At 38.3% G+C, this 16,224-nt stretch overlaps 1 protein-coding gene across 1 annotated transcript in view; it reads left to right on the forward strand.

Moving 5' to 3' along the window:
- Nucleotides 1–11,177, forward strand: part of EEF1A2 (eukaryotic translation elongation factor 1 alpha 2) — a 42,856-nt gene extending 31,679 nt beyond the window's left edge. The window contains exons 6-8 of the mRNA XM_073682919.1: nt 3,318–3,574; nt 4,843–5,077; nt 10,821–11,177. Coding sequence (XP_073539020.1) covers nt 3,318–3,574; nt 4,843–5,077; nt 10,821–10,948 — 620 coding nt within the window. The 3' untranslated portion in view covers nt 10,949–11,177. The remainder of the gene's footprint in view (nt 1–3,317; nt 3,575–4,842; nt 5,078–10,820) is intronic.
- Nucleotides 11,178–16,224: the final 5,047 nt, after the last annotated feature.

Genomic DNA, 16,224 nt, shown 5'->3' on the forward strand with positions numbered 1-16,224 from the left:
AGTATTGTGTGTGACCTCCACGGGCCTGTATGACCTCTCTACAACACCTGGGCATGCTCCTGATGAGGTTGCGGATGGTCTCCTGTGGGATCTCCTCCCAGACCTGGACTAAAGCATCCGCCAACTCCTGGACAGTCTGTGGTGCAACGTGGCGTTGGTGGATGGAGCAAGACATGATGTCCCAGATGTGCTCAATCGAATTCAGGTCTGGGGAATGGGCGGGCCAGTCCATAGCTTCAATGCCTTCATCTTGCAAGAACTGCTGACACACTCCAGCCACATAAGGTCTGGCATTGTCCTGCATTAGGAGGAACCCAGGGCCAACCACACCAGCATATGGTCTCACAAGGGGTCTGAGGATCTCATCTTGGTACCTAATGGCAGGCAGGCTACCTCTGGCGAGCCCATAGAGGGCTGTGCGGCCCTCCAAAGAAATGCCACCCCACACCATAACTGACCCACTGCCAAACCGGTCATGCTGAAGGATGTTGCAGGCAGCAGATCACTCTCCACGGCGTCTCCTGACTCTGTCACGTCTGTAACATGTGCTCAGTGTGACCCTGCCTTCATCTGTGAAGAGCACAGGGCGCCAGTGGCGACTTTGCCAATCCTGGTGTTCTGTGGCAAATGCCAAGTGTCCTGCACGGTGTTGGGCTGTGAGCACAACCCCCATCTGTGGATGTCGGGCCCTCATACCAGCCTCATGGAGTCGGTTTCTAACCGTTTGTGCAGACACATACACATTTGTGGCCTGCTGGAGGTCATTTTGCAGGGCTCTGGCAGTGCTCCTCCTGTTCTTCCTGTTCTTCCTTTAAGGACATTACATCAAATTGGATCAGCCTTTAGTGTGTTTTTCCACTTTAAATTTGGGGGTGACTCCAAATCCAGGCCTCCATTGGTTAATAAATTTGATTTCCATCGATGATTTTTGTGTGATTTTGTTGTCAGCACATTCAACTTTGTACAGAACAAAGTATTCAATGAAAATATTTCATTCATTCAGATCTAGGATGTGCTATTTGAGTGTTCCCTTTATTTTTTTGGTATATATATCCCCCATTCTGGTATATGTCTCTTATCCTGTGTGCCATCCTGGTATATATATCTCCCATCCTGGTATAGGGTCCTTAGACTGGGCCCCATCCTGGTATATATTATCCCCGATCCTGGTATATATGTCCCTTATCCTGGGCCCCATCCTGCTATATGTCCCCCGTTCTGCCGCTGTTCTTTAATGCACAGAAAAAAAATAAACAATTATACTCACCTCCCATCTGTTCCCCCACTGCGCGGTGTCCTCTTCTGAGGCCGGCAGCTGACTTCAGCGAGCAAGCTCCGGGAGTGCGTGATGTCACTGCCATGCACCCCCTGTCATGGACCGCTCACCTGCATGGGCTCCCACTCGCATGGGCATGGTCGCTTTCGTTACGCCTGTCTTTAAGATATCCTCTAGCACATACAGTGGTGTGAAAAAGTGTTTGTCCCCTTCCTGATTTCTTATTCTTTTGCATGTTTATCACACTTGACACGTTACAGATCACAAAACAAATTTAAATATTAGACAAAAGTAACACAGGTAAACACAAAATGCAGTTTTTAAATGAAGGTCTTTATTATTAAGGGGAAAAAAAATCCAAACCTACAGTGCCCTGTGTGAAAAAGCCCCCTAAACCTAATAACTGGTTGGGCCCCCCTTAGCAGCAACTACTGCAATCAAGCGTTTGCGATAACTGGCAATGAGTTTTTTACAATTCTCTGGAGGAATTTTGGCCCACTCATCTTTGCAAGATTGTTGTAATTCTGCCACATTGGAGGGTTTCAAAGCATGAACCGTCTTTTTAAGGTCATGTCACAGCATCTCAATCGGATTAAGGTCAGGACTTTGACAAGGCCACTCCAATGTCTTAATTTTGTTTTTCTTCAGCCATTCAGAGGTGGACTTACTGGTGTGTTTTGGATCATTGTCCTGCTGCATAACCCAAGTGTGCTTCAGCTTGAGGTCACAAAGAGATTGCTGGACATTCTCCTTCAGGATTTTTTGGTAGACCGCAGAATTCATGGTTCCGTTTACCACAGCAAGTCTTCCAGGTCCTGAAGCAGTAAAACAGCCCCAGACCATCACACTACCACCACTATATTTTACTGTTGGTATGATGTTCCTTTTCTGAAATGCTGTGTTATTTCTACACCAGATGTAATGGGACATACACCTTCCAAAAAGTTCAACTTTTGTCTCGTCAGTCCACAGAGTATTCTCCCAAAAGTCTTGGCTATCATCAAGATGTTTTCTGGCAAAACTGAGACAATCCTTTATGTTCTTTTTGCTCAGCAGTGGTTTTCGTCTTGGTACTCTGCCATGCATGCCATTTTTGCCCAGTCTCTTTCTTATGGTGGAGTCATGAACACTGACCTTAACTGAGGCAAGTGAGGCCTGCAGTTCTTTGGTTGTTGTTGTGGGGTCTTTTGTGACCTCTTGGATGAGTCATCGCTGTTCTCTTGGGGTAATTTTGGTCAGCCGGCCACTCCTGAGAAGGTTCACCACTGTTCCATGTTTTCACCATTTGTGGATAATGACTCTCACTGTGGTTTGCTGGAGTCCCAAAGCTTTAGAAATGGTTTTATAACCTTTTCCAGACTTATAGATCTCAGTGACTTTGTTTCTCATTTGTTCCTGAATTTCTTTGGATCTCAGCATGATGTCTAGCTTTTGGGGATCTTTTGGTCTACCTCACTTTGTCAAGCAGGTCCTATTTAAGTGTCTTCATCGAGAACAGGTGTGGCTGTAATCAGACCAATGTGTGCTAGGGAAATTGAACTCAGCTTCCCAAAGATGTGATCAACCACAGTTAATTTATTTTAAGGAGGTGGTGTAGGCAATCATCTTTTCACACAGGGCCCTGTAGGTTTGGATTTCTTTTTCCCTTAATAATAAAGATTTTCATTTAAAAACTGCATTTTGTGTTTACTTGTGTTATCTTTGTCTAATATTTAATTTTTTTGTGATCTGAAACATTTAAGTGTGAGAAACATGCAAAAGAATAAAAAATCAGGAAGGTGGCAAACACTTTTTCACATCACTGTATATATGTGCTGTTATTTTTTTTGTTTTCTGCTTCCGTAGAGAAACCATCAGCAAGTAGGCTAATTGCTGCTGATCTTATTGTTATATTTTTGTGCTTTTATGTCAGAGAGCCGCCTTAGATATTAGATTGTGAACCTTTCAAGAATGATCTAATATCAGTATGCAGTTTTAGGCTTCATTGTGCCTCCATTGTGACAGGTGACCTTTAAATCGTCCTTTTCCTTATCGCCTGCAGGAATCGGCACAGTCCCAGTAGGCCGTGTAGAAACTGGGATCTTAAAACCCGGCATGGTAGTGACCTTTGCTCCTGTAAATATCACCACTGAGGTGAAGTCTGTGGAGATGCACCATGAAGCCCTGAGCGAGGCTCTTCCTGGAGATAATGTTGGCTTTAACGTCAAGAACGTGTCCGTCAAAGACATTCGCCGCGGGAATGTGTGTGGTGACAGCAAAGCGGACCCACCCCAGGAAGCTGCGCAATTCACCTCTCAGGTCAGTCACAACACACATTCTAAGTTATATCTGTCTGTGGGAAAGTTGGGTTATATCCACAATGGGACCATTAGTTCCCGCAGATGTATTTCCTCCACTTTCCTGGACTTCAAAATAGAGATTGTTACAATTTTAACATATAATCATATCTAAAAAAAATTATATTCAACAGTGCCACCTAATGGCCACCTTGGAATATTACAATTTTCCAAAATTATAAAAGTTCCACTAAATACATGTCATATTGATTTGTTAGTCGCATTCCTTACTGCATTTTAACCCCTTCACCAATTTCCCTTTTTTCATCTTCGTTCTTTACTCCCCTTCCAAGAGCCATAATGTTTTTACTCTTCCGTCCACATAGCCATACGATGGCTTGTCTTTTGTGAGACGAGTTGTAGTTTTGAATGACACCATTCATTTTATCATGTGATAAGATTCTCCAGGTCAGTACAATTACACATATACCAAACATGTATATATATTTTTTAAATAAATAAATACAATTTTGCTTGTGTTGCCATTGTAGATACAATATTTTCATCGCCTGTTATTAAATTTTTTTTGTGTTGTTATGACGGCTGAATAATGCAGTTTTGGCGGTTTTATCCTTTTTCTCTTTACGCCATTTACAGATTGGATTAATTTATTTTATATTGCCAAAAATCTGCCTTTTTTTTACGAACACAGCAATATCAAATATGCATATTTTTTTTAATTGCTTTATTTTTAATGGGGAAAAAGGGGGTTTATTTGAACTTTTAGATTTTTTTAATTTTTTAAATATTTTTAAAAACTTTCACTTTTTACTGCATTTACTAGTCCTTTTCGGGAACTTGAAGCTGCGATCGTCAAATGGCTTGTGCGATACGTAGCAGTGCATCAACATGGCAGTATTTTCAGACCTGTGCATTTTCTTTTGATGGAAGCGCCATACTGGAATAAGGCAATAAAAAAAACTATATATACAGTGGCATGTAAACGTTTGGGCACCCCTTAGTCATAATTACTGTTATTGTGATCAGTTATAGTCCTGCTCATCATTCTTGGCACCCAGGTTATTATATGATTTGTATCCTGTATTTTCACCACTTTTCCCCTCTGCAGGTTCTATCTCTTAATTTTCAGTTGTACTATTGATTCATGCAAAGATTGTTGAAATGACAGTGACCATTTAAAGAGGACCTGTATAAATGGTAATATTTACGTAGATATCTTGGCACTTTTATCTTAGTACATGTATGATTGTGGCTCGCTTTACTTGGTAGGTGATCATACTAAACCATCCAGGTCAAATCAGTGCTGGCTACTCTCCAGTCATTGATTGCCACACTGCACATATTGCCTGCAAGTTTGCAGAGCTGAAAGAGAAGATTGATCGTCGCTCCGGCAAGAAACTTGAAGACAACCCAAAATCCCTGAAATCTGGAGATGCTGCAATCGTAGAGATGATTCCTGGAAAGCCCATGTGTGTGGAGAGCTTCTCCCAGTACCCACCTCTTGGTGAGAACATCATTTAATATCTGTTTTTTTTTCATAAACTTTCATTATAGAATTTAAGGACTCATATAATACTGCCTCTTAAGTACAAGAATATAACTACTATAATAATGCAAAGTATGTTCAAGAATAAAGCTACTATAATACTGCCCTGTATGTATAAGTATATACTATAATACTGCCCCTATGTATAATAATATATCTGTCACGTATTAACTAGGGACTATGGGCACCTACCCAATCCCTTGAACTTGGGGCGTCCTAGTCTATCCCTGTCCCCTGGATTACCCCGGATGGTGGAGATGTCGGGGTTACATACCTTGCTATGCTCCTATCTTAACCCTTATATGTTCCCTCCCCCACCCAGGGAGGTGTGAGGCCTAAGTGTATAGGATAACACTAACCTGACAGACGAGTGAAGATAGACAGGGATAAATGAAAACTACAATCATATAAAATACACTCAACAAACAACAGAGTGGAACACAGGGGCGGTATAGAAAGGATAAACCAAATAGGAGAGGAAGAGGATGAGCACACAAATGAACTCCACTGAAAAATTTCCAGAACAACTCTCCAACCGCCAGGTCCAAACATTGAACTTTACTTCCAACTCCTAACCAGGCAGTAAGAACTATCACTGGCAATTCCCAAGTGTCAGTGGCGAGCATATATACCAGAGGAGAGTGGCCAACGCTGAACAGCTGAGACAATCCAGGATGGAGAGCTCCAGGAGAATAACTGAACTGATTTACCTTTGCACTGGCAGCAAGGAAAAAACCTGCACTGTTTAACCCCTTAACGACCTTGGGTCTTTCTGTTTTTGTCTTTTCATTTTTTGCTCCCTTCTTCCCAGAGCCAGAACTTTTTTAATTTTCGTTCAATATGGCCGTGTGAGGGATTATTTTTTGCGGGACGAGTTGTACTTTTAAACGCCATCACTGGTTTTACCATATCGTGTGCTGGAAAACGGGAAAAAAATTCCAAGTGCGGTGAAACTGCAAAAAAAATGCAATTCCACAGTTGTTTTTTGGGTCCTTTTTTTACCACGTCCACTGATTGCTAAAACTGACCTGCCACCATTATTCTCTATGTCATTACGAGTTCATAGACACCAAACATGTGTTTTTATTTAAGTGGTGAAAAAAAAACCCAAAGTTTGCTAAAAAAAAAAAAAAAATGACATTATTTTCCGAGACCCGTAGCGTCTCCATTTTTCGGGATCTGGGGCTGGGTGAGGGCTTATTTTTTGCACGCCGGGCTGACGTTTTTATTGATACCATTTTGGGGTAGATCCGATGTTTTGATCGCCCGTTATTGCATTTTATTGCAATGTTGCAGCAACCAAAAAAACATAATTCTGGCGTTTAGAATTTTTTTATTGTTACGCCGTTTACTGATCGGATTAATTCTTTTTTTATATTGATAGATCGGGCGAATCTGAATGCGGCAATACCAAATATGTGCATGTGTTTTTTTTTTTTTTTTATATATATATATATATATATATATATATATATATTTTATGTTGAATGGGGCGAAAGGAGGGTGATTTAAATTTTTATATTTTTTTAATTTTTTTAATATTTTTAAACTTTTTTTTTACACTTTCTGCTTGCTTCTATAGTCCATAGGAGACTAGAAGCAGCAGTTGTCTAATTGCTTCTACTGCATACAGGCGTTGAGCAGATCGCTTGTAATCAGGAGAAATGCTCACTTGCTATGAGCGCTGACCACTAGGTGGCGGTCACAGCAATTGAGACATGACAACCACAGGCATCTGCTGCAGACCCTGGGTTGTCATGCCCACCCATTGGTGACCCGCGATCACGTGACGGGGTCACCGATGGGCGGGGCTTAGGACGCACTTCCCGGAAGCGAGATTAATGCCGCTGTCAGAGATTGCAAAGCAAAAGGTGACTACATTGAAGAACCTAAAATATAAGACATATTTTCAGTTGTTTCACACTTTTTTGTTAAGTATATAATTCCACATGTGTTAATTCATAGTTTTGATGCCTTCAGTGTGAATGTACAATTTTCATAGTCATGAAAATACAGAAAAATCTTAAAATGAGAAGGTGTGTCCAAACTTTTGGTCTGTACTGTATGTGCTATAATATACAGTAATTACTAAAATACTGGCCCTATGTACAAGAATATAACTACTATAATACTGGTCCAATGTCTAAAAATATAACTACTATAGTACTGCCCCCATGTTCAGAAATATAACTACAATAATACTTCCCCCTATGTACAAGAATATAACTACTATAATACTGCCCCCTATGTACAAGAATATAACTACTATAATATTGTTCCCTATGTACGAGAATATAACTACTATAATACTGCCCCATATGTACACGAATATAACTACTATAATACTGCCCCCTATGTACAAGAATATAACTACTATAATACTGCCCTCTATGTACAAGAATATAACTACTATAATACTGCCCCCTATGTACAAGAATATAACTACTATAATACTGTTCCCTGTGTACAAGATAAAAGGCATTATAGTTTCCCATGTTTAAGAATATAACTACTGTAATACTGTCACCTATGTAAAAGAATACAAGTGCCATAATACTGAACCTGGGTACAAAAACATAAATACTATAATGCTTCCACATGTGTTCAAGAATATAATTACTATAATATTGTCCCATATATACACAAATATAACTACGGTATATTATAGCACCCCATGTACATAGCTGCCTCTATACACAAATATATAACTACTGTAGTAAAATATTGCCTCTATACACAAAAATATAACAATTATAATATATACATAAACATAACTACTATAATATTTCACCGCATGCCCAAGAATATAGCAGATATACTATTCCCTATGTACAGGAACATGACTATTATAATACTTCTATCTAATTACAATAATATCATTAGTATGATACTGCCTCTATGGACAAAAAGATATCTAGTATAATTATACCTTTATGTACAAGGATTTTATTATTATAATACTGCCTCCTATGTTCAAGTTTTTATTTTGTATAATTCTGACCACTATATACTGTACAAGAAGGTAATTAATGTAATACTGCCCCATACTGTATGTACAAGACTATAGCTACTATAATACAGTGTCTATGTAGAAGAATATTACTACTAAAATACTGCCCTCTATGTACAATATAACTACTATAATACTGCCACTTATGTACAAGAATATAACTACTATAATACTGCTCACTATGTACAAGAATATAACTACTATAATACTGCCCTCTATGTACAATATAACTACTATAATACTGCCACTTATTTACAAGAATATAACTACTATAATACTGCCTCCTATGTACAATAATACAACTGCTATACTACTGCCCCCTATGTACAAGAATATAACTACTCTAATACTGCCCCTATGTACAAGAATATAACTACTATACAACTGCCCCCTACGTACAAGAATATAACTACTATAATGCTACCTCCTATGTACAAGAAAATAAGTACTCTAATACTGTCCCCTATGTACAAGAATATAAGTACTATAATACTGCCCCCTATGTACAAGAATATAACTACTATAATACTGCCCCTATGTACAAGAATATAACTACTATAATACCGCCCTTATGTACAAGAACATAACTACTATAATACTTCCCCTATGTACAAGAATATAACTACTATAATACTGCCTTTTATGTACAAGAATATAACTACTATAATACTGCTCCTATGTACAAGAAAATGACTACTCTAACACTGCCCCTATGTACAAGAATATAACTACTATAATGCTGCCTCCTATGTACAACAAAATAACTACTATACTATTGCCCCCTATGTGCAGGAATATAACTACTATAATACTGCCCCCTATGTACAAGAATATAACTACTATAATACTGCCTCCTATGTACAATAATATAACTACTATAATACTGCCCCTATGTACAGGAATATAACTACTATAATACTGGCCTCTATGTACAGGAATATAACTACTATAATACTTCTCCTATGTACAAGAATATAACTACTATAATACTGCCCCCTATGTACAAGAATATAACTACTTGAATACTGCCTCCTATGTACAAGAATATATCTACTGTAATACTGCCCCCTATGTACAAGAATATAACTACTTGAATACTGCCTCCTATGTACAAGAATATAACTACTATAATACTGCCCCCTATGTACAAGAATATAACTACTTGAATACTGCCTCCTATGTACAAGAATATAACTACTATAATACTGCCCCCTATGTACAAGAATATAACTACTTGAATACTGCCTCCTATGTACAAGAAAATAACTACTATACTATTGCACCCTATGTGTAGGAATATAACTACTATAATACTGCTCCTATGTACAAGAATATAACTACTTGAATACTGCCCCTATGTACAAGAATATAACTACTTGAATACTGCCTCCTATGTACAAGAATATAACTACTTGAATACTGCCTCCTATGTACAAGAAAATAACTACTATAATACTGCCTCCTATGTACAAGAATATAACTACTATAATACTGCCTCCTATGTACAAGAATATAACTACTATAATACTGCCTCCTATGTACAAGAATATAACTACTATAATACTGCCCCTATGTACAGGAATATAACTACTATAATACTGGCCTCTATGTACAGGAATATAACTACTATAATACTTCTCCTATGTACAAGAATATAACTACTATAATACTGCCCCCTATGTACAAGAATATAACTACTATAATACTGTCTCCTATGTACAAGAATATAACTACTATAATACTGCCCCTATGTGCAGGAATATAACTACTATAATACTGGCCTCTATGTACAGGAATATAACTACTATAATACTTCTCCTATGTACAAGAATATAACTACTATAATACTGCCCCCTATGTACAAGAATATAACTGCTTGAATACTGCCTCCTATGTACAAGAATATATCTACTATAATACTGCCCCCTATGTACAAGAATATAACTACTTGAATACTGCCTCCTATATACAAGAATATAACTACTATAATACTGCCCCCTATGTACAAGAATATAACTACTTGAATACTGCCTCCTATGTACAAGAATATAACTACTATAATACTGCCCCCTATGTACAAGAATATAACTACTTGAATACTGCCTCCTATGTACAAGAAAATAACTACTATACTATTGCACCCTATGTGTAGGAATATAACTACTATAATACTGCCCCTATGTACAAGAATATAACTACTATAATACTGCCCCCATGTACAAGAATATAACTACTTGAATACTGCCCCCTATGTACAAGAATATAACTACTTGAATACTGCTCCCTATGTACAAGAATATAACTACTATAATACTGCCTCCTATGTACAAGAATATAACTACTATAATACTGCTCCTATGTACAAGAATATACCTACTATAATACTGCTCCTATGTACAAGAATATAACTACTATAATACTGCTCCTATGTACAAGAATATACCTACTATAATATTGCCCCTTATGTACAAGAATATAACTACTTGAATACTGCCTCCTATGTACAAGAATATAACTACTTGAATACTGCCCCCTATGTACAGGAATATAACTACTATAATACTGCTCCTATGTACAAGAATATAACGACTATAATACTGCCCCCTATGTACAAGAATATAACTACTATAATACTGCCTCCTATGAAGCCGCCCAGATGCTCATTTGTTCCTCCTCCATTTCTGATTTCAGGGCGTTTTGCTGTACGGGACATGAGGCAGACTGTGGCTGTGGGGGTAATTAAGAATGTGGAGAAGAAGAGCGGAGGTGCTGGTAAAGTAACCAAGTCTGCACAGAAAGCCCAGAAAGCTAACAAATGAATCGTAGGCTCCCCGCGCCCGGCGTACAAGCCCTGTTCCTCTGAGAGGCTCCACACCCTTCCCTCCGAGGTGCACGTCAGCCCATCTGCTTGTAAAAGCCTACACGTTAACGACTGGATGCTCACCATTAAGGTCCAGTGGAAGTTCTTTAAGAGGAAAAGCATGCCCCACCATTGTGACCCCTAGTGCTCATTTTACCAATTAAACCGGTTCAACATCATGAAACATATCAGTGTGGTCTTCATTGCTTTATTAGATGAGACTGGTTAATTTATAATAAATATGTGACCCCCTGGTTTGCTTTTCAATGGCGGCTATTGCTTTTAATATGGCACTTTTATGTGGTCATATTCAGACTGTGATTGTAGCAATCCAGACTGCAGCCTGATCATGGCGGAGGCAGGAAATTGGGGAACTTAAGGGGTTTCAGCTTTAAATGATCTCTTTTATAATATCATGTTCAGGCATTATTATAAAACTGAAAGGGGTCACCCGACTAGCACCATCATTTAGTAGCTTTGAGAAGAGATCTACATGTAGGAAAATTATTAGAAAATTGCTACCGATGTCTAATGGTCTCCAATATAATCCACGGACACTCACTATTTATGATAGACCCTATATAAGGCTACATAATGGGTCATCCAGAGATTTTTACAGGGTTTGTGCAATCCTAAAATGGCAGCATGGTGGCTCAGTGCAGCACTGGGGTCCTGGGTTAAAATCCCACCAAGGACAACATCTGCAAGGAGTTTGTATGTTCTCCCTGTGTTTGCATGAGTTCCCCCGGGTTCTCCGGTTTCCTCCCACACTCCAAAGACATACTGATAGGGAACGTAGATTCCCTATGGGGCAGTGATGATGATGTCTGTGAAGTGCTGCAGAATATGATGGTACTATATAAGTGAAACAAATAAAGCCACCTGTAAGGGATGCAACTGAAAATTTGGGGAGCATATAGACACTTTGGGGGCCCATTCTGCTCAGGTTTCCACAATTTATGACGATCTACAAATAATGAGTGGACTCAGGAGCTGAGTCTACTCCGTCCAGCCCTGTTATTGGCTGTGTCATACAGGCGCCCAAGTCTAACTGTTGTACTCACATTGGTTTAACCTCTTAGATGCCGCTGTCAATCGTTACAGCGGCATTTAAAGGGAATCTGTCACCAGAATTTCCCAACCTAATCTGAGAGCAGCATAATGTAGGGCAGAGACCCTGATTCCATTGATGTATCATTTACTGGGATGCTTACTGCAGTTTTGATAAAATCACTGTTTTTGTTAGCAGGAGATTATCACTAGAGGACTAGTAAACCAGCTGCCATGTTAGCCTACATATTCATGAGCTCTGTGTAACCCCACCCCCACCACTGATTGGCCGCTTTCTGCCTATGCACAGTGTACACAGAAAGCTGCCAATGGTGGTGTGGGCGGGGTTATACATTAATCGGCATTCAGAGAACTGCTAGATCTACAGCAGATAAAACTATTTTTAATCAAAACTGCAGCAAGCAGCCCATTAAGTGATACATTGGTGGAATCAGGGTCTCTACCTCTACACCATGTTGCTCTCAGATAGGGTAGGAAAAACCTGGTGACAGATTCCTTTAAGAGGCTGGAAATGGGGGAAACTGTCCCTTCCAACACGCATCCATCCCCACCGCAATATGATTGCGGGGTACCGATGGCACTGTCATGTTAACCGGAGGCCTACCGAAGGTCCATGTTTCTGACATGCTTGCACTACTGTAAGGTATAGAAGATTGGTAAATTTACAATACACTGCAATATTACAGTATAGCGGTGTGCTGTACAAACGACCAAGTGATCGCAAGTTCATGTCCCCTAGGAAGACCAATAAAAAATTTAAAATAAAGAAAAAAATATGTATAAATTAATATCCTCCCTTCAACGTAAATAAAATCTAATCCCATATGGTAAATGCCAAAATCAAAAACAATGAAGTCGCAGAATCCCTGTTTTATGGTTACTTCACCTCCCAAAAAATGGAATAAAAAGAGATCAGAAAGTCATGTGGACACCATAATAGTAATGATAAAAAAACTGCAGCTCATACAGCAAATAATAAGCCCCCATATATCTCTATCTGTCCAAAAATGAAAAATAAATGATAGCTCTTGGAAAGCAAGGAGGAAGAATCGAATATGAAGAGGGTCCACTAGGCCTGTTTTGCCTCAGAACCCCCACATAAGCCTTGCGCTGGCCCTGACTTTGAATATACAGTGCAAACATACGGAAAGAGAAAAGTCACATAAAACAGAATACACATTTTATCCCTCGCAGAACTTGATGGACATTTGTCTATGTAACTATATGACTATGAGATACTTTCTCCATGGTTCATTGATGCCTTATGTTGGACAATTCACATTGTAGAAAAAAGTCAGAGTGTGGCTGAAAATGTAAAAGAAATATTGCATACACAGCTTGCTCAAATAAACAAACTTTTCCACTACTATAATACTGCCTCCTATGTACAAGAATATAACTACTATAATACTACCTTTATATACAAGAATATAACTACTATAATACTGCTCCCCATGTACAAGAATATAGCTACTATAATACTGCCCCCTATGTATAAGAATTTAACTACTATAATACTACCTTTATATACAAGAATATAGCTACTATAATACTGCCCCCTATGTACAAGAATATAGCTACTATAATACTGCTCCCTATGTACAAGAATATAACTACTATAATACTGCTCCCCATGCACAAGAATATAGCTACTATAATACTGCCCCCTATGTATAAGAATTTAACTACTATAATACTACCTTTATATACAAGAATATAGCTACTATAATACTGCCTCCTATGTACAAGAATATAACTACTATAATACTGTCCACTATGTACAAGAATATAACTGCTACAATACTGCCCCCTATGTACAAGAATATAACTACTATAATACTGCTCCCTATGTACAAGAATATAACTACTATAATACTGCTCCCCATGTACAAGAATATAGCTACTATAATACTGCCTCCTATGTATAAGAATATAACTACTATAATACTACCTTTATATACAAGAATATAACGACTATAATACTGCCCCCTATGTACAAGAATATAACTACTATAATACTACCTTTATATACAAGAATATAACTACTATAATACTGCCCCCTATGTACAAGAATATAACTACTATAATACTGCCCCCTATGTATAAGAATATAACTACTATAATACTGCCTCCTATGTATAAGAATATAACTACTATAATACTACCTTTATATACAAGAATATAACTACTATAATACTGCCCCCTATGTACAAGAATATACTATAATACTACCTTTATATACAAGAATATAACGACTATAATACTGCCCCATGTACAAGAATATAACTACTATAAGGCTGTGTGCCCACGATGCATTTTTTAAGCGTTTCCGCAGCGGCAGAAACGCTTAAAAAATGCTTGGTAGAAGGCCTGCCATGTTCCCCAATGATAATCCGCATGTGCTGTGCACATGCTGCGGAAATTTCCGCTGCGGATTATCATTGCGGAAAAAAACGCAGCACTACCAATTATTTTGCGGAAGTGCTGCTTTTTCGCCGCCATTGACTTGCGTTAGAACGCATGTATTCCGCTTCACTAGGTAAGCACGTACGGAATACATGCGTTCAATGTGCGGATTGTACTGAGATCTAGAGGAGAGGAGACTCTCCTCCGGACCCGGGTACCATAGAAACTGTGAAAAAAAAAAGAATAAAATAAAAAATAAATATAATACTTACCTTCTGGCGGCCTGCGGTGCGCTCCTCCTCTCATGCCGGCAGATCACAATGGACTGGAGGACCTGCGCTGACGTCACAGTCATGTGACAGGTCACGCGACGCTGACGTCAGCAGGTCCTTCAGTTTACCGCGATCTGCCGGCAGTCATCACCGAGCGAAGCAAGACTGCGGGGGCCATCGGAAGGTAAGTATAGATTTATTTTTTATTTTTTGACATTCTCTTGGGTCACACTATATAAATCCATGCCGTTTGCATGGATTTATATAGTGTGACCAAGTTGACAAGCACTTTCCAAGTGATGCTAAAATCACTTGGAAAGCGCTTGACAACCCGCATGCGGAAATGCATGTGAAGAACGCTTCACTTCCGCTTGTCTCTGGCAGGAAAAACGCATGTACAATCCGCATGTACAATCCGCATGCTTTTTTTTCTGCCAGGGAGATGCAGAAACGCTCAGGAAAAATCCGGAGCATTTCTGCATTGTGGGCACATAGCCTAATACTGCCCTCTATGTACAAGAATATAGCTACTATAATACTGCCCCATTTACAAGAATATAGCTACTACTATAATCCTGCTCCTATGTACAAGAATATAACTACTATAATACTGCTTCTATATACAAGAATATAACTACTATAATACTGCCCCTTATATGCAAGAATATAACTACTATAATACTGCTCCTATATACAAGAATATAACTACTATAATACTGCTTCTATATACAAGAATATAACTACTATAATACTGCTCCCTATGTACAAGAATATAACTACTATAATACTGCTCCTATGTACAAGAATATAACTACTATAATACTGCCCCCTATGTACAAGAATATAACTACTAGAATCCTGCTCCTATGTAAAAGAATATACGTAACTACTATAATACTGCTTCTATATACAAGAATATGACTACTATAATACTGCCCCTTATATACAAGAATATAACTACTATAATCCTGTTCCTATGTACAAGAATATAACTACTATAATACTGCTCCTATATTCAAGAATATAACTACTATAATCCTGCCCCTATGTACAAGAATATAACTACTATAATACTGTTCCTATATACAAGAATATAACTACTAGAATACTGCCCCCTATATGCAAGAATATAACTACTATAATACTGCCCCTTATATACAAGAATATAACTACTATAATCCTGTTCCTATGTACAAGAATATAACTACTATAATACTGCTTCTATATTCAAGAATATAACTACTATAATCCTGCCCCTATGTACAAGAATATAACTACTATAATACTGCTCCTATATACAAGAATATAACTACTAGAATACTGCCCCCTATATACAAGAATATAACTACTATAATACTGCTCCTTTGTACAAGAATATAACTACTATAATACTGCCTCCTATGTACAAGAATATAACTACTATAATACTGCCCCCTATGTACAAGAATATAACTACTATAATACTGCCCCCTATGTACAAGAATAT

Source organism: Phyllobates terribilis, unplaced genomic scaffold (assembly GCF_046119375.1).
Source record: "Phyllobates terribilis strain yellow unplaced genomic scaffold, ASM4611937v1 Scaffold_5__5_contigs__length_657084704, whole genome shotgun sequence".
NCBI classification, from domain to species: Eukaryota; Metazoa; Chordata; class Amphibia; order Anura; family Dendrobatidae; genus Phyllobates; species Phyllobates terribilis.